Genomic DNA, 19640 nt, shown 5'->3' with positions numbered 1-19640 from the left:
TCGGTGGTGGTGAGGCGGCAGGGGAGGGAGGGAATGCTCAATTTCCCCGTGACCGGGTCTAGCAAAGTTTCTCCGCATTCCCCACAGGGCAGGGTCCTCCCATTCATTCGGTTGCAACAAACTGGGTGTTGAGCTAGGTCCCCTGGGGCACAAGGTTCTCTCATTCACAAAGGGCCACTAAAACAGAGACAGTAGACATTATCTCAGGGTAAACAATGGCCATAGAGATCCGCCGACAGGTGTGAGAATAGAACCATCATACGTATTTATGCTTGGGTACCATTATCACGTCCTCCGTCCTCTGCCCTGAACACATAAAGAATCCAGTCTTAAAAAGGAACGCCTTTTTTTCTCGAGAAACACATAATTCTGTTCTGTCCTATTTTGGGAGTTAAAGCTTTGTTTGTTTAATGTAAGCAGTTTTAAATATATCATAATTTCTTCATGTTAAAAATTGTAGCTTCCCTCTCTCTTGCTTCCTTCCCCCTGAGATGGAATTGGCCTGGGTCCCTTTCTTCCTCAAGAAGTCCTGGGGTTAGCTGTTTGAAAGTTGGGGCTGGCTGAGCAGCAGGGACCATGCCAGGTCCCCCACCCTTTCTACTCCCAGGAACGTGGTGGAAGGTGCAGGAAGGCCTTGTCAGAACCAGGGGATGGTGAAGGAACCGCACTTCAGGCACAGATGAGGTGGGAAGGCCCTTTTCCGGCAGTCCTCTGCGGCTGTCTCCTTGGGGGACCATATGTCCCCACGCCTTCGGCTGGCCAAATGAAATTCATGACTAGGGATATGCAGCCCTTGTTTTTCTCTCAGCTCCTGCAGCTGTTTGAGGAGGGGTGAGGGGGGAGGAGCAAATGCTCTCTTCTGTGGGCTGCGATGACATCTTATACAATTGCTCCTGGTCTTTCTATGCAGTGCACTACCCAAGCCGGCCCCCTGCACCGGCAGCCCGGGCCACTCACCCCATGGGGCATAGGGATTGGAAATGTATTTTCTCCAAGTGTTATTTTCAAAAAGCTCAAATGAAAGAGCCGTGGTTTGAATTCAGGCCACTTACTCTTGGTAAAAATAAAAATCGAGTTGTTTCTCTTTTAAAGGGTGGGGAGAAAAAAAGGGAGATTCTTTTTTATATGGGAGCTGTGACTGCCACCTGGTGGATGATGTTAGCTGAGCAACTTCCTTCTGTTGGCCTTTTCTAACGTGTCTAGTCATTCATTTACGTATTTCTTTAAAGCTACAGCACATGAGTCTGGAATGCCTGTGTCAGGTACTGTGTTAACTGCTTGGGGACATGTTGTGGGAACAAAAGGGTCAAGGTCCTTGCTTTCATGTAGCAGTTGTAGGGTTTGTGGCGTGACAATCAAGAAGTAAGTCATTAAATTAGATATTTTCTAAAAATGTGGTGAAGACAATGTGTGAGGAAGGGACTGGGGACAGGGAGAGAGGGACCCAGGGTGGCTCCTTCTCAGGTTCTGGCTTTGTGAATTCCTTTCCCCTGCCAGGCTCTCCTGACATCCCACTGGTGATCCTGTCAGTGGACGTCCCCATTGACTGCTAGGGGTGCGCTGGGTGGGCCCCAGGGGACAGGGGCTGTGAGAGTGAAATCTGTGTTTGTGCCACGTGGGTAGGCCACGATACGCTCACGAGGTACAGTAGCCTTGGTCTTCTCCGTTCCCTGCATCTGCCCCTTTCTTGCTATGGCCAGAGGGCGCTAGTTTGTGTCAGATCCATTGTCCCTCCTGCCAAGAAAATCATCAAACACTGGATTAAAAAGGAACAATGAATCTGTTCAAAAGGACTGGAGAGCTTGGGCTGAGGTGAGAGGACCTCAAGGGGTCAAGATTCCAGGGACAAGAAAAGCACCAAGGTGACTGTACACTGGAGCTTTCCCCCACCAGATGCTGCCCAGTTTATGAGTGGCAGCCTGGTGTTCAGGGTTACCCAAGGAGGCTCTAGTAAGTGCCCTAGACTTTAAGTTGGGACACCTGAGGAGAGCAGATTAGATAGTACTAAAAAGAGGATTAGTGGACTAGTCTACAGATGAGTAGAAAATAACCAGACAGAAGCACTGAGAGAAACAAGGACAGAAACCACAGAAAAGAGCAAAAGAGATATACAGAGCAGGGTAAAAAGATTTAACATGTGTAGTGGGGTCTCAGGGAAAAAGGGAAAGAATGAAGCAGAAGCAAGAGCCAAAGAAATAATAGCCTAGAACTGACCAGAACTGATAAATGGTATCAAATCACACATTCAAGAAGAACTATGCAGCCCAAGCAGGATAGATGAAAAGCCCATCATAATGAGTCATTTCACATAAAACCGCTAAAAAGCAAAGACAAAAGGAAAACCTGAAAAACAGGCAGAGGGAAAAGATGCATTACTTTTAAACGGGCAGCAATATGACTGACAGCTGACTTCTTAAAAGAAATAGAAATTGGAGAACAATAGAATGTCTTCGATGTGCTGAAAGAAAATAGCTGACAGCCTTGAATTTGATTCCCAGCAAAAATATTCTTTAAAAATCGTTACAAAAAGACATATCAGATAAACAAATACTAAGGGAATTCATCACCAATACAACCGTACTAACGTAAAATGTTCAGGCTTTCCTATAGGAAGAGGGAAGATAATCCCATTTGGAAAAATGGAAATGTAGAAATGAATAGAAACACAATGGAGAGGGTAAATATATCAAAAATCAATAAATCAAAATGAATATTGACTATTTAAAACAGTGATAATATTAATGTCTCACGATGTTTAAAATACATTGTAGAATTACCGAAATAATCTATATGCTGCTTACAACGGGTAATATAAACACAAGAATGAAGAAAGGCTGAAAGTAAAATAATGAAAAAGATACACCATGAAACACTAACTACCAGAATATATGCCAAGAAGCATCATTAGAGGTAAAGAGAAACTCATTAAAATAAACGGGTCAAATTACCAGAAGATACAGCAATTCTAAATGTGTAGGCACCTAACAGCAGTTAAAGACATACTAAGCAAATATTCATAGAACTAAAAGAACAAATAAAAAATCCAGAGCTATAGAGGATGATTTTCAGCATACCTTTGTCAGTAGCTGATAGAACAGTCTGACTTAATTTAGCTGATAGTACAAAATAGATTAAAAGAAATCAACAGGACACATTGATTAAGAAACCTAGATAAGACACTTCACAAGTTTGATCAAATTGTTATATATAGAACACTAGACCCAACAACTACAGAATACACGTACTTTTCAAATGCATAGTTAGTTCCCGAAAGTAGACCACATGCTGCATTTTAATGCAAGTCTCAGAAAATTTCAAAGGACTGAAATCATTCAGAGTATGGTCATTGACCACTAAGAAATTAAGCTAAAAACAAATAACAAAACTGAAAACTCCCCAATGTTTGGAAATGAAACAATATACTTACACATAATCCACATGCCTAAAAAATTATAATTAAAATATCTTGAATTGAATAATGAAAATGTAACATACAAAACTTGTGGCATGTTGCTAAAGCTATGCTCAGAGGAAAACGTGTAGCTTTACAAGCCTGCATTAGAAAAAAAGTCTCAACATCAATGATTTAAATATCCATCTCAATATGTTATAAAAAGAATTAGGGAACAATAGTGGGAACTGACAAAGTCAAAAGTTGATTCTTTGAACAGATTAATAAAATTGATAACCCACTGTTGAGAACAAGTCAGATAAAAAGAGTACATAAATTATCAATATCATGAATAAAAAGGGGGATATCCCAATGCTCCTAGAGACATTAAGAAAATAATGAGGGAATATTTGAACAATTTTTGCTACCGAGTTTTAAATGATAGAAGGAATGGACAAATCCTAGAACACAGTTTACTAAACTGACCCAAAAAGAAATAGAAAATCTGAATAATCCTATAACTACTAAAGACCTTCTCACAAAGAAAACTCGATGTCCTAGATGTTTTCATCAATAAATTCTACCAAATACATAAGAAGTTGTAAGCCATTCTCTCTCATGAACGTAGAAGTGAAAAGTCTAAAGAAAACATTAAAAAAAAAATCAAATTTAGAGGTATAGCAATCATATAGTATGATAATATGTCACAAGTAAGTAGGATTTATCCCAGACAGAGGGTTGGTTTAACATTAGAATTCGATCAATGCAATTCACCACATTTACAGAATAAGGGAGTAAAATTATATAATCATCTCAATAGATTATAGACAAAGTATTGGATAAAATTTTAACACCAAACTAAACTCAAAATAGAAGGGAACTTCCTTAATCTGATAAATATTATGATAAAAAACCAAATTTATAGCAAATATTATACTTAATAATAAAACACTGAAACTTTCCTTTGAGATCAGAAATAAGACAAGGATATTAACTATCATCATTTGTATTCACCTTATATTGGAGGTTTTTGCCAAAGTGAACTGGATATCCATATAAACAAATAATTAATCTTGACTCTCTACATCATACCATTCATAAAAATCAGTTCCAGGTAGACTGAATATTTAAAATGTAAAGATAAAACAATAGGGGCGCCTGGGTGGCTCAGTCCGTTAAGCGTCTGCCTTCGGCTCAGGGCGTGATCCCGGCATTATGGGATCGAGGCCCACATCAGGCTCTTCCGCTATGAGCCTGCTTCTTCCTCTCCTACTCCCCCTGCTTGTGTTCCCTCTCTCACTGACTGTCTCTCTCTCAAATAAATAAAATCTTAAAAAAAAAAAAAGAAAAAAGGAAAAAAAGAAAGATAAAACAATAAAACTTCTAGAAGATAACAGAGGAGAATATCTTGGAATACAAAAAGATTTATTAAACCAAATGCATAATGTATAATTCTAAAGAAAAATACTGATATATTGGACTACTTCAAAGTTAGAAAACTTTTCAGAGTTCATAGAAGAAAAGGTGAGTCACAGATGAGAAAAAAATTTGCAATACATACAACTAACAAACTGCTAATACACAGAATATATAAAAAACACCTCAATGATTGAGAACAGGATGAAAACCCCATATAGAAATAGACAAGAGATTTATTTTTTTAATTTTTTAAAGATTTTATTTATTTACTTGAGAGACAGAGCAAGCAAGCGAGAGAACAGAGTGGTGGAGAGGGGCAGAGGGAGAGGGAGAAGCAGACGCCCCACTGAGCAGGGAGCTGGATGTGGGGGCTCGATCCCAGGACCCCGGGACCATGACCTGAGTCAAAGGCAGATGCCTAATGGACTGAGCCACCCAGGTGCCCCTAGACAAGAGATTTAAACAAAAAGATGATATCCAAATAGCCAATGAGCCCAACTTCCTGTCATCAGGGAAATGCAAATTATAGGAAAGCAATACCACATTGTGTCGGTTAATTTTATGTGTCAAGTTGCCTTGGCCACAGTACCCAGATATTTGGTCAAACATTACTGTAGATGTTTCTGTGAAGGTATTTTTGATGACATTAACATTTAGATGAGTAGACTTTGAATACAGCAGATTACCCTCCATAGTATGGTTGGACCTCATCCAATCACTTAAAGGACTTAATAGAAAAAGAATGACCTCTCTTGAAGAAGGGGGAATTCTGCCAGCAGTCTTCAGACTTGAACTGCAGCATCAACGCTTCCCTGGGTCTCCAGCCTGCTGGCGTATCCTTAGCAGCCTGCATATTTATGTAAGCCAACTCCTTAAACCGCCCCCTACACACACACACACACACACACACACACACACACATCTTTATTGACTCTATTTCTCTGGAAACCCCTAATACACATATCCACCACGATGGCTAAAATGAAAAACACTGACAATGCCAAGTGGTGTTGCACATGTAAGCAACTGGAATTTGCGTGCTCGGCTAGTGGAAGTGAAAATTTGTACAACCACTTCAGGTACCTGCTTGTTGGTAGCTACGAAAGCTGAACCTATGACTACCCTAAGCAATTCCACACTAAAGTATATACCCTGTAATGCATGTTCAACAAAAGATATATATATAACGTTCCCAGCAGCACTATTCGTAATGGCCTCAACCAAACGTCCATCAACAATGGAATAGAGAAATAAATGGTCTTATAGTCAAATGATGTCAAACTCATATAATAACTTGTATCTCACAAACATAGCTTGAGTGAAGGAAGTCAAACAAGGGGCGCACCTCACTGATGCTGTTTCAATCTGAAAGAAAGCAAAGGGATTGGGCCTGGGCGAGGACATGAGGTGCTTCTGCAGTGCACATTTCTTCATCTGGGTGGATATTATATGGATATATTTAGTGTGTGAAAATTCATCCATCTCTGTTTTCTGCACATATTTATAATTCAATTTAAAAGATTCATTTTAAGAAAGTATGTCTCCGTCACTGCCTATGACTTTGGGGAAGTCACGGATTTTGGAACCTCAGTTCCTCTGCTGTAAAGTGCTGCATGGATTTAAAAGGATGGTCCATGCATCCTTTCGGTATGGGAGATGGTGTGGGAAAACCATTTGTGAAGATACTGCCACATGCACTTCATAGTGTATGTCCTCAATAAACGTGACATGAAGGTCAAGTCGAAGGGAGCTCTATGTGCCAGATGCCTCCTATGCCTTATTTTGCTTTAAGCACCTGAATTTACTTCCGAGGAGACCGGAGGCTTAGAGAGGAAAAGCAGCTTGCCCAAATAATCCAGCTGGGCAGCGGCGGAACCACGATGGGCCTCAAGTCGGTGTGAGTAAGACGCTGGCCTCAGGCCCATGGCCCAGCACCACATATACCAGGCCAAGGTCCCTCTGGAATGCTCTGGCAGCAAAGGGTGCTGTCTCGTCTCCCCTTCCCCAGGCCCCCAACTTCACTGACCCACACTCCAGTTTGGTCAAGTCCAGGGTCAGCTCCTCACTCTAAAACCCGCACACCCAGTGGGGGAGAGGGGTGCCCCAGTGGCTTGCTCCCTTCCCCCCACCCTCTTCTTGGTTCAGCTCATTTCTTCGGAGGGCTGTGCCCCCACAGTCTGCTCCCTACCCCCAGTGATCCGGTCCCCCAAACCTTAACACCGCTTTCCAGCCGAGTGGTCCATCGCCGCTACTAAACCCTTCCCGCTCCCCGGCTCTGCAGGTTGGTGGGCCCCAGACGCCATCTCCCGCCGCGTCCACTGGGCGTGCCCCAGCCTCGCGCACCCCACCTGCCCGCGCCCCGCCCAGCCCCGCCCAGCCCCGCCCCGCCGACCCGCGGCAGCGCGCGCCCCTCCCCCCCGCACGTGCACAGTGGCTCCGCCTCCGCGGCCCCGCCCCCGCCCCCGCCGCCAGCCAGCATTCCCGCGCTCCGACAGCCCCAGCGTGCGCTCCGCGGGTCGCTGAGGAAACTCGGCGGCGGTCCCGCGACCAGGGCGGCGATGGCGGCGGCCGGCCGGGAGCAGGAGCGGGACCTGGCGCGCTTCGTCTACGTGACACGCTTCGGCTCGCACCGGTGCGGCGGCGTCTTGCAGCTGGGCGGCCGCCGGGCTCAGGGCCCGAGGAGCCGCGGGCGCGGGGCCGGGTGCAGCTCCGAGGAGCCGCGAGCGGCGGCGGCCCCGGCCGGCGCGGAGCTGACCCCTGGCCCTCCGTCCCGGGCCCCCGCGGCCTCCCCACGGGCTCGGGCGTCGAGCGCGCGGAGCGGTCCGCGGTCGGCGGCGCGAGCAGGTGGCGTCTAGGGGGCGGCGGGCGGGCGGGATGTCAGGGCGGTGGGCGCCTCAGCCCTCGGCCTCCCGTCGGCGCCCTGTCAGCTTTCCCGCCCAGCTGCGGCGGGGCCTCCTGGAGTCAGCCCCCCCACGGTTACCCCGCGTGGCCTGCGGCCTGGGGGCCCCCCGGGCCGTGGGCGGCCAGGCCCGGCCTCCTGTCAGCCCAGCCGCCTGCGCGGGGTGGGAACACGAGCCCCGGCCGGTCCCAGGCTTCACACGTGTCCCGGAAAGGGCGCCGAAGGGCACGTGCAGATCATGTAAAGTCAGCCAGACTGACAGGAGAGGTCACTGGAGGGAGCCACTTGCGTCCCCCACGATGAGGGGGGCCATGGCGTGCTTGTTGGTATTCCTAGTGGTCACTGAGTTTCTATATTAGCTTAAGGAGAACTGACGTCCCTACCAGGCTGAGGCACTGGTGTTTCTCTAAAAATAGGACGTCTTTCCATTTGTTCAACCTGCTTTTCTGTCTTTGGGGAATGTTCTAGATTTGAAATTTTCCTATAGGTTTTGTGTATATCTTGGCTACATTTATTACTTGGTGTTTGATTTTCTGTTGTAAATGGGGTTTCCTTGTCCATAATCCTCTCTGTTTACTGTTCGTATATAGGGAGCTTCTTGATCTTTCTTTATTTGAGCGAGCGAGAGAGAACAAGCAGGGGGAGAAGCTGAGAGAGAGGGACAAGCAGACTCCGTGCTAAGGCCGCAGCCTGAGGTGGGGCTTGATCTCAGGACCCTGAGATCATGACCTGAGCTGAAATCAAGAGTGGGAAGCTCAACCAACTGAGCCACCCAGGAGCCCCACTTCTTGATCTCTAAAAAAAAAAAAACCAAAAAAAAAAAAAACAAAAAACCACAACTGTATTTAGGATTGATTTTATATACGTTTTGAGGAGGTTTGATAAAGTTATATCTCTAGTAACACACCACCACAATTAAGATAAAGAGCATTTCTGTCTCCTGCAAAAGTCCTCTGTTTTGAGAGCTTATTCCTCCACCTGTGCTTTTTAAAGAGTTTATGGAGATACTCACAGTTCATTCAACTCATCTGTTTAACGTGCACAACTCAATGCTTTTCACAGAGTTGTGCCACCATCACCACACTCAATTTTGGAACATTTCTAATACCCCCAAATAAAACCTGTACCTACTAGTACTGTACCCTGTACCCATTAACACTCACTATTCCCTCTCACCCCAGCACTAAGCAAGCACTAAACTTTCTGTCTTCATAGATTTGCCTATTCTGGACATCTCATATAAGCTTTCTCGAATATCTTCTTTCACTTAGCCTATTGGTTTTTGTATGTTAACTTTAGATCCTAGTACTTCACTGCATTCTTTTATTATTAGAGTAAGTTTTATCATTGATACTAATGATTGTCCAGGTATACTATGCTGTTAATTATAAATACAGGTAATTTCATTTCTTTTTTTACCCATTCCTATGCCTGCAGTAAATTTGTTTTGTCTTACTGCATGCTTCAGCTAATACGTCTAGTACAACGTTGAATAGTAGTAGAGATTGTGGGCATCCTTGCCTTATTCCTGATCTTAGGGGAAATGCCTCTAGTGTTCTCATTAAATAAGGTACTGGCTTTAGGACTCAAGGCATATATATTTATGAAAAAATATTCCTCAATTTTTATTTTGTTCAGTGTTTTTTTTTATCGTAAATTGGTGTTGAATTTTGTCAAAGGTTTTCTCAGATCTATGGAGATAAACACATTTATTAGTATGGTATATGATATAAATGGATTTTCTAATATTGAACCAACCTTGCATTCCTGAAATAAATCCTACTTGGTTATGATGTATTATTTTCTTAAAGTAGCTTGGACTCTGTTAATTATTTGTTTAGAATTTTACATTGGCATTCATGAGAGATAGTGATCTGTAGTTTTTCTTTCTTTGTATATCTTCATCTGGTTTAGGTATTAGAGTTATACTTATTTCATAGAAGGAATTACAAACTTTTCCTTTTTCAGTGCTCTGGAAAAATTTATAGAACAGTGGGACTACCTGCTGTTTGAAGGTTTTGTAGAATTCTTCTGTGACATCATCTGGGTCTAGTGCTTTTTGTGACATAATTCCTTAACAACTTTTTCTATGTCTTCTATAAAATTGCTCTTTTTAAGCTTTCTAATTCTAATGGGTCAATTTTGGTAGTCTGTGTATCCCTAGGAAATTCTCTATTTCATCTGTGTTTCTAAATCTATTTGCATAGAAGTCTGCAAAGTAGTGTCTTACGATTTTAAAAAATTTCTTGTATTTCAATGACTATTTCCCAGCTGTCATTTTTTGTATGTATGTGTATTCCCTCTTTTTCCTGATAAAGTTAGCCAGTGTTTTGTTTGTTTTAATTTTTAAAAGACAGGATTTCAACTTATTAATGAGATGTCTTGTTTTTCTGGTCTCTTCCTCATTAAAAAATAAAGATAAATAATAACGATGAAACTTTATTATCTCCTTACATGTGCTTTCTTTTGGTTTACTTTGTTCTTTTTATACTTTTTTTCAGCAGAGCATTTCATTCATTTATTTTTGTTCCTCCTTTTTATTGATAAGTGTTTAGTGCAATGCATTTTCTTCTAAACACTACTTTAAATCCCACAGATTCTAATATGTAGTGTTTCCATTGTCACTATTTTTTAAATTCTGTAATTTCAGTTTGTCTTACCCTTCTCACTCTAGAGTTGCTTAATAGATTAAAAATATTTTTGTTTAATTTCCAGGACTTTTCTATTTTGTTTTGTTAGTAAACTCTGTTTTATTGCATTATAATCAAAGTGTTTGCAAGGTCTCCACTTTTATGGGTGCTACTGATGTTTTCTTTGTGACCTCATTTATGATCCTTGCATTTTGTTCTTTTTCTTCCCTGGAAGCCATGCAATTGGAAGGCTGTACCTTTAAATCATGCTTGCCCCTTTAAACTGAGTCAGTTTCATTAAATGGCATGCTTGGTACTTTATGTGGTGTCTGGCCCTTTAAATTGTATATTGAAATCCCTTCTCTGTAGTTTGTGTTCTAATCTGTAGGGTTTTGTTTTAGTATTTTCAGATTTAGGGTGGATTTGATCTTTCTGTTGGTTGTTCCAGCTCTCCTGAAGGCACTTTTTCTAGTGTCCCTTTCTTCCCTGCTAGCCAGCCACAAAGTCCTGTTTGGGGTGGGGCTGGAGCATATGGGATCATAGCCCTGGGATTGAATGATTTTTCTTATGGTACTTAAACAGTTCTTTTACAGTTTCAGTGTTCTCTGTCTTCTGAGGGTGTGGTTTTGTGTAGACTTTTCAAAATGTGAAGTTGTTTGGCATGAAATTTTGGGACGTCAGCTACTCTACATTTCCCATTGTCTTCAGTGACTAAGAAAATACAAAACTGAAGGTTTTTGAACAAGAGAAGTGAGGGGTACCTGGGCGACTCAGTCCTTTAATTGACTGACTCTTGGTTTCAGCTCAGATCATGATCTCAGGGTTGTGGGATCGAGCCCCACATGGGGCTCTGTGCTCTGCACAGAGTTTGTGTCTCCTTCTCCCTCTGCTTCTCCTCTTCCTCCCCCTTCTCTCGCTCTCTCTCAAATAAAGAAAGAAAAGAGAGAAGTGACAGGGTTAGATTTACTTAGGCCATGCTATATAAGGGAGATTGAATTGGAAGCAGGCAAGATTGAAGCCCAAGTTGAGGAATATATAAATATTTTGTTTGGTATCCTTCCAGACTAAATTTACTTTGATAATGTAGATGTGTAAAATGGTACTCTGTGTGACTTGATTGACTCCTGAGAATGAGCTGTGGTGGAAATCTTCAGAGGTACCTAAGCAGGGTCATTATTTTGAACTCCAAGCCCCTGTAATGGCCTCATTGTTAAAAGGTATTCAGGTTTTTATTTTGTTTTGTTTTCTGGCCCCTCTGCCAGGGGTCAACAAATCCACGGATAGTATAAGACACTTTAGCCCTGGGTTTCCAGCTTCCTTGAATAGTCAGAACAGTATAAAAGGTTTATTTTAGGAAGAGGAGAGAGTAAGGTGGTGATGGTAGTGGTGGTGAGGAACTCTACAGCTTAGGCGAGAAGCCAGGAAAAAATACAGTGGATTTGACTAAGAGCCTGAATTGCTTTAGTGCCACAAATCAAAGGACAAATAATAGTCCATCAGCAAGATAGTGGATTTCAGTGAAGAACACTGAAAGCAGATGAAGAAGCTCTCAGGGAGGGAGTGGGGGGGTTAGCAGAGGAGTGGAAGGGATGCATGAATTCGTGCTGGAGATCCCCACCTATGCAGGTTAGGAGTAACTGGGTAGCCGAGATTATGAAACCAGTGTTGTGCTGTTGTAGTTTTATGCTGTGCAGACCTAGGATGGCTTTCCTCTGGTTGGCTTCTCTGCTGGGGTGGGAAAAGACAATAATGCAGTTTTCCCTGAAGTTTGGTTTTGAAATTTTGGGATTTTTGCTGCTTCTTTGTGGTGGGGGTGACATGATCAGATCTGGAGGAAGGAGAACTAAGATGGAATTGGGCTGGGAGAGATTGGAGGCCAGAGTCCTGTTAGAGGGCAGTCACAGTAGTCCAGTGCAAAGATAAAAGGTCTGACCTAAGGCAGCAGCAATACAGAATGCACAGGATCAATGACTGACTAAAAGATGGAGAAGGAAGGGTTGATGCCAACTCTGAAATTTCTGTGCTAGGCAGCTGGGCAGATGATGGAGCCATTAACTTCAGAGCCCCCTTGCTGCGCTTGTGAGATCAGGAATAGAGTCTAGATTTATATTTAAACCATGCCAGAAGGTGCTTAAGTTTTACTCAGTTTGCGGTGTATTTAATATTAATATTAAAGGGATGTTTATTAAATACTTATGCCTGGAGCTCAGTGGGGAAGTAGGTGAATTATTTATGCACTCGACGGCATTGAACGTCTTCCACACCATGGGCTCTAGATTAGGTGCTAGTGACATAGGTGAATCAGACGAATATTCTGCTGTCAAGGAACTTGTAAGTGAATAATATGAATACAAGCTAGTAGACGTGAATGCTATAAGAGAGACACCTTAGAAAGGCTTTGATACTTTAGGGAAAGGAGAGGCATAAAGGCAGGAAATCAGGGAACATGAATAGAGAAATTGCTAGTGGAAGGTAGAGATTATCAAGAGCACTGGCTTTGAAATCAGAAAAACATAATTTTGGCTCTGTCATTTATTACTAGTGTAATATTGGCCAAGTGCTCTGATTCTCCGTTTCCTTATATGTAAAATGGGGATAATAGTTCTTACCACAACAAGTTACCGCGAAGACTAAGTGAAGTACAGAATACATGCAGAGTGCCCAGCACAGTGTTTGATATAAAATAAATGAGCAGAGATGGCTTGGAGGAAACGGGGGGTTATCCCAGTGAGTAGTATATAGTGGGCCTGACTAAATATTTACTGAATGAATGAAAAGTAAGTTTTGGACCAGATTGTGGAATGCCTTGGAATGCATTTTATAGTCACTGAAGATTTTTGAATGCTGGAGTGAAGTGATCAGGGAAGGTACACTTCTGGAAGATATTCTTGTAAGCTGTTTTTGTAAGATGTAGTGGAGTTTAGAAATCCAGCGGCAGGCAAATCAGGAAACTCTTCTGACATTTCAAGCAAGACTAATAAATCAATTCTCACAAAACTTGGGAGATATATTCATAATTTATATGCAATAGAGGATGACAAGTGCTTTTGTGGAAATACAAATAAATACTTTGGAAGTGGTGAGTAATTTCGGGATGAGGGAATCAGAGAAGGCTTCACAGTGGCAGGAGCTCTGTGAGAGTCACATATGTTGCTGAGCTAGGAGGGAATTACAGGTGGGAAGAATGTGTGAGCATAGCCCTGGGTATGGATCCATGATGGAGAGTGATTAGGGAAGAACACTATGTCAAAAGCTAATGATGTACTCTGTGGTGACTAACATAACATAACAACAACAACAAAAAGAAACAGTGTGTAGAAAGAAGGCTAGAGGAAGATTGGAAACATTAAGTTGGGACAATGTCTTTGGTAGATAATGGAGCTACCCTTAGTGAGGTATGTAAAGCAAGTAGAAGAAATGATTTTGTCTTTTTTTCTTTCTCACATCTTCTATACTCCTTGACATATTTTAGATCCCCAGTAATTACAGGTAGACTTGATGGCTCCTATCCTGACCTTAAGGAGTAATATCTAGGTTAGGTAAGACTTACAAATGGAAAACACTTGAGAAGGATGCAAATATAGTATTCCAAGGGCGTAGGCATTTAGAGGGAAAGGTACATGTGGGTATATGAAGAACAGAGGTTCTCAGACTTGAGTTATTTTCCTATGCTATATCTGCATAGCATCTGTACTATCATTTACTTAATATACTTATTTAAATATGTGCATTTTTTCCTCTCAACTAAATTTCTTTTTAGAACACTTTACATCATTATCTCAGTGACAAACCTGTACCATTTGCCACAAATAGAAATTAATTAAAAACAATTTAATAAAGGCAAAACAATATTATTAAATTCTAGCCAAATAGCTTGTCTAACAAAGGTTGTCTGTAGTCATAAAGAGAGAGAAGCAAATCTCAGAGAAGTCTTAATGACATACTAGTTCCAAACTCAGACTTTCTCCCTGGTGTAATCAGATTGAAAAATAATGGGAAAGAGAATGAGTTTCTCACTGTGTGTTTTAAGGTTCTTTAGTGCTAGGTCTGTGCCCCACCCAGAATCAGTGGCATGCTTCTCACAAATTGGGAAATGCCATTTTTAGAACATACTCTAATTCACTAACAAATGGAATACTTATTGCATATCTAATGTGTATGGTATTAGATACTGGATCTCAAATGAAGAATAAAACATACTCCTCAAGTAAACAACATCATAAACCTTATGATAACTGAGCATAAGGTACTATGTGAAATCAAAGAAGGTTCCTGGAAAGCTAAATATTGAATGAGTGGAAGAAAGCCAGGTATAGAGTGGTAGTGGTAGGGCAGGGATAAGGTGGGTAACTGTTTGGGTGGGCAGATTACAAATATAAAGGCTTTCAGGGAACACATGCTTAGTGTTTTATGATTTTGTCCTTGGATACACAAGCCCTTGGGTTTTCTTCTAACACTTAATATTTGGGAAGGCAGCATGGTTTGGTGAGTAGAGAGAGGAAGCTTATTCACTCTGACAAACCTTTATTAGTACCTACTATGTGTCTGGTAGTGTGGGTAGAAAGATGACGAAGACACACATAGCTATTGCCCTCAGGGAGGTCACAGCCTAGTGGAGGAAACACATTATAAATATGTGATATAAAAGTGTGCTAAGTGCTGTGACCTCAGTGTTCTTGGAGCTAGTGCCGTGCGGGGGACTGTAGAGAGGAGGTGATGGTGTGAGTTAAGTCTTGAAGAGCACATAGAAGTTTGCCTGGCAGGTAGGGGTGTGTGTGTGTGTGTGTGTGTGTGTGTGTGTGTGTGTACATACGTACGTACGTACAAGCCATAAAGAACATCATGCATAAAGACTGGGGAAGATAAGAACAAGGCATTTGAGGAACCACAGGTTTTTGAAAGAGTTGAAAGCATAATGTGTGTCTGGAGTTGAACAGAGAAGAAAGGAAACTGTAGAGATGCATTGGGTCAAGATGTGGCTTCTGGTATTTGTTTGATGTTGCTGACTTTTTGGGGACTCATTTCAAATCAGTAAAGAGAAGAGATTTCCTAGGCATTTCCAAGGTAGTTTCTTAGTTTTCTCCCCCAGCATAGTATTAGCTAATTGGTAAACTGGTATTATCTAGTGAACAGAAATATACCAACAAGTGTTAAAATCCCCAAAGACAACTCGAGAGACATTTATAATTGTCTCTATTCTCAGGATAGTGAATCTTTTAAAATATGCGCTGGCCTTGATCTTTTACCTTTTCACTCTCTCTCTTTTTTAAATTAGGTTTAACCCAGAAGAATTTAGCTAAAAAGTTTGATTTCCCTATCCCTTTGAATGAAGCTTCCAAAATAATGAAGAAAAAGAAAAAGGTATATTATCAAGGAGAATAAGCAATATTTGACTTTTAGATTAACCTCTCTAAATACAAATGTGTGAAGATACTCTCCAGTAAAAATAGTTCCATCTTTTGAAAATTTAATTTACTGAAATGAAAAAATAGAATTAATTTAGCAGAAATGGAACTGGGTTTGGAAATATTTATTAACTGTAGAGAACAGTCCAACCAGTGTTTGAAGATATAAACATATTTTAATCAGAATGTAATGGGAGATTTTTCAAAGCATGAAAATATGTTTCATAAACCATAGCAAACTTTGATAGATGGTGTAATACAAAGAGAAAACCATGGATTTCACAGAAAAAAATAATGTATCTATATTGGTGTCATATTGCTCTTTTAAAAATAAGGGATATACATTTAGTTTATAGAAGGAAAGCTAACAAGGATGAACCTTTACTGCTGAAACATTTTCACCTCTGGTTGTCTAAATGGCATGGTAACTTGAGTGTTTTAAACATGTTCAAGATCACTAGCTCTACAAATCTTTGTTTTCCACCATGTATTTTACACTTTGGTTTAAAGAAACTATTGATAATGGCACATAAAATTGTATTGTTTCTGAACTTTGAGTTTGTATGAGTTACAACCCATGCATACTATAAAACAGCATTCAAGGTGATTAATCCTAAATGTATTTTGAATGTGCATCAAATCTTCCCGCTGTACTAAGAGCTATTTCTTCCAAGAACCAATTCCTTTTGGGTGAGGAGAACAGAGCAATAGCCAATGTTTACTTATTAGTACTACATGCCACACACTGGGGTCCGTGCTTTACATATATTTTTCATTAATTCTAATAACTCAGTATATGAAGTTTTACTAAATGAGATGTAAAACACTTGCCAATGTCAAGCAACTTACATGGCAAAGCCAGAATCTGAGCCTAGATCTCTTTGCTTCCATAGTTCTCATTCTTTCTATTCTGGTATATTCATGCTGTCTAGTAATTTTGCTTTGGTATGTCCTAGGAGAAATCTTTAATTCTTAACTAGAATAAAATATATTAAAAAATCTCGAGAAATTCACTATTTTTATAACTGTTGAAAACAAAATTGAATGTGTTGGAACAACTTAGGTAGGACTTTATAGACATTGTCTTCATCCAGGAGAGTTAATGCAAATACTACAGAGAGGAAATGCTAGGAAGTTAGCAGAAGAGATCACTGATTATGGGAAAACAATTGCATTTAAGTTTTAGGTCTCCAAGTGCTAATATTGTTTTATAGTGATATTGGTTGACATGCAACATGGTTGAGTCACTGCCAGTTGCCTCTCTCAAAATGTATTCCTGCTTCTCTGCTCAGTGTTCCTTAACTGTGCTTATACTTTTAAGGTTTCAGTATGGAATAGAGTGTACAAAGTCATTTCTAGAATGCTTGAAGAAAATGAAAAATATAGACTCAGGCTGAAATACCAACAACTATCTTGTGAAAGTAAGTTGACACAATTTTGATTGTGTTAAAGAAGACTGGCTTCCCTAACCATCTAGTCACCCTTGGGTCACATTAGTCTAGTACTTTTCCTAATTGTCACATTCAATGTGCAAAACTGTAGAAACACGGTTACTATATTATCACTGTTCATTATAATTAAAAGTACAGAACATTTTAAAGCACTGAGTTATAGACTAGACCATAGGCGTAGGTGTGAGTGGAGGAGAGCAGAAGGTAAAAGTTGACTAAATTTACTGAACCAAAGGAACATATTTGTCTGTTCCTGAATTTTAATGCCAGCTTTTTAATACAGATTACAAAACTCATCCATATTGACGGAAAAAAACCATTTTAACTGCAATTTTGTGTTACTTCATATAGTTACTTCTTTCCATGGATGCTGCAGTCTAATATAATGCATTTAACAAAACTGCCCTTGAATTATGGCCTTGATGTCATTAATTCATTTCTGGGAAACAAGTCATAAATTAAACCAGGTTCTAAAGCTGTGTAAGTATTGAATTGATATTGTGGGCAGAGCAAAATTAGATGTAATCTAGAATACTTATTAACATAATGGGAAGTTCTGGATTCTCAAACAATTAAGTTGGAAAAAATTTATGAAACTAATAATGCCACATGAATTAATAGATCATAATAGTTGTTTCCTTTCCTTCACATACTTGTCCTAATACACATGTTACCATGCTGAACACTTCTGTGGGTTCTTAGTACAGTCGCTTGATGACAGCTTCTATTTTGACAGTCAGTAAATCTGCAGAATTGAGTTTTGTGAAGAATATTTTAATAAGATGATAATTAGAATAGAATGCCTTTTTGTAGGCAGTGTTACACTGGAAACTCACTACTGTTTGTGTAATATTGCATTAATAGTAGCATAAATTGTTTACAATAATGACATCTAAACCAATGCTCAGATTGTGATACTCTATTTTATTTATTCAATTAAGAAGGAGAATGAGACAGAAGTGGAGATTAGGAGGAAAAAAGTAGTCTGTGGTTTTTTAGGTGAAAAGGATGTTTGAATAGGCAGAGCAATGCACAAAAACCCTGGACATTGTTCTGAGTGTTAATCCATATCCAGTTACTTTAATAAACAGATCACATCTAACTTTGCTCTGGCCATAACCTTAAACTTGTCAGTTCTCTTGTGACATTTACTACTCACCATCAAGTAATCTTGTAAGGCTTATTTGGCAACTTAAAATAATATTTTGTGTTTTCCAGAAATAACCTGTTATAAACAAGTACCCTTGCAATTTATTATTTTGCATTACAATTTTAAACCAGTTTACAAAACTAATAATGTTTTAGAAATGTCTTACAATTCTTATTTCTTAATATGTATTATTAATGGGAAAACCAGTGCTAGAGGCCAACTTGAATTTTCTGTATATTTTATGTTGTTCCTAGACTCAAATTACACAAGATGAATCTTCTTATCATCTTCTGGTAAGAATCCATTTATATAACAATTATAAAGTATGGGCTTTATTTCTTTCCCTTTTACATCTTACCTTCTCCAATCTTTAGTGTATGCCCATTGCTAATTCCAGCCTGTTTTCTTCCTTAAACCCAGTGTTTGGCACATAGTAAGCACTCATTAAATATTTATTGAAATTTAATAAACTTCTTTTGGGCCCCATATTCACAGTGCTATTGCAACTACTTTTCCATGGTCCATGGTTTTTATTTTTGTGGGTTGTTTGTTCGTTCATATCTCCTAGTTTCCTTTTCTCTTTGAACTTGTCACGTTTAATGTTATCTTACTACTACTTTCAATTTTTCTTCTTTCTTAGTGTCCTGGAGGTTATGACATGGTTCTCTTTCTGCCTTTCTGACCTATTTTATGTGTATTTTTTATTTGTCCCTTTCGCTATTATTTAAAAAGAAATGCTGCCCTAGGAGTAATTGTTGGTTCTATTCTCTCTTTACATATTTATTCTGAGATAACATACCCATTTTTAAAAGTTATTTATGTATTTATTTGACAGAAAAAGAGAGAGAGAGCACAGGCAGGGGGAGTGGTAGGCAAAGGGAGAGGAAGGAGCAGGCTTCCTGCTGAGCAAGGAGGTCGACCTGGGCTTTGATCCCAGGACTTTGGGATCTTGACCTGAGGTGAAGGCAGACACTTAACTGGCTGAGCCTCCCAGGCTCCTCAACATACCCATTTTTATACCTTCAATTACTCTGTGTGTATGACTCTTAAGACTTCCTTTTACCTTTGTCTTCTGATTTCTTTAGGTGATTCTACAGTTATTTTTAAAATATTATATGTTTTGAATCAAGTGAATTATCTTTTCTCTTTTCATTTCAATTGTGCCTTGGTTTGCTAATTATCTGGATTCATTGACTTTCTAGGGAGAGATTACATCCAGGTTGGTGGGGCTTGGAAGGTACTAGAAAAGTAAGATGGGTGTTGGGAAAGAAATCAGACTTTTGTACATGGGAATG

The 19640-nt window shown here is 40.2% G+C and overlaps 1 protein-coding gene across 1 annotated transcript; it reads left to right on the top strand.

Moving 5' to 3' along the window:
* The first annotated feature begins 7368 nt into the window (after nt 1-7368).
* CUNH5orf47 (chromosome unknown C5orf47 homolog) lies at nt 7369-18619 on the top strand. Its single transcript, XM_040630196.1, has 4 exons — nt 7369-7654; nt 15615-15700; nt 17066-17165; nt 18600-18619. Exons 1-4 carry the CDS (start codon nt 7369-7371, stop codon nt 18617-18619), a joined length of 492 nt encoding a protein of 163 aa, XP_040486130.1.
* The last annotated feature ends 1021 nt before the right edge of the window (nt 18620-19640 follow it).

The sequence above is a fragment of the Ursus maritimus genome, unplaced genomic scaffold (assembly GCF_017311325.1).
Source record: "Ursus maritimus isolate PB19 unplaced genomic scaffold, ASM1731132v1 scaffold_15, whole genome shotgun sequence".
Taxonomy (NCBI): domain Eukaryota; kingdom Metazoa; phylum Chordata; class Mammalia; order Carnivora; family Ursidae; genus Ursus; species Ursus maritimus.
This window is presented reverse-complemented; position numbering and strand designations above follow the sequence as displayed.

Bases quoted from the DNA above. Each gene is read 5' to 3' on its own strand.
- CUNH5orf47 (XM_040630196.1), top strand. From the start codon at position 7,369: ATGGCGGCGGCCGGCCGGGAGCAGGAGCGGGACCTGGCGCGCTTCGTC. The intron at 7,655-15,614 runs GTGGCGTCTAGG...TTTTTAAATTAG, and splicing joins GCGGTCGGCGGCGCGAGCAG to GTTTAACCCAGAAGAATTTA. The intron at 15,701-17,065 runs GTATATTATCAA...TATACTTTTAAG, and splicing joins TAATGAAGAAAAAGAAAAAG to GTTTCAGTATGGAATAGAGT.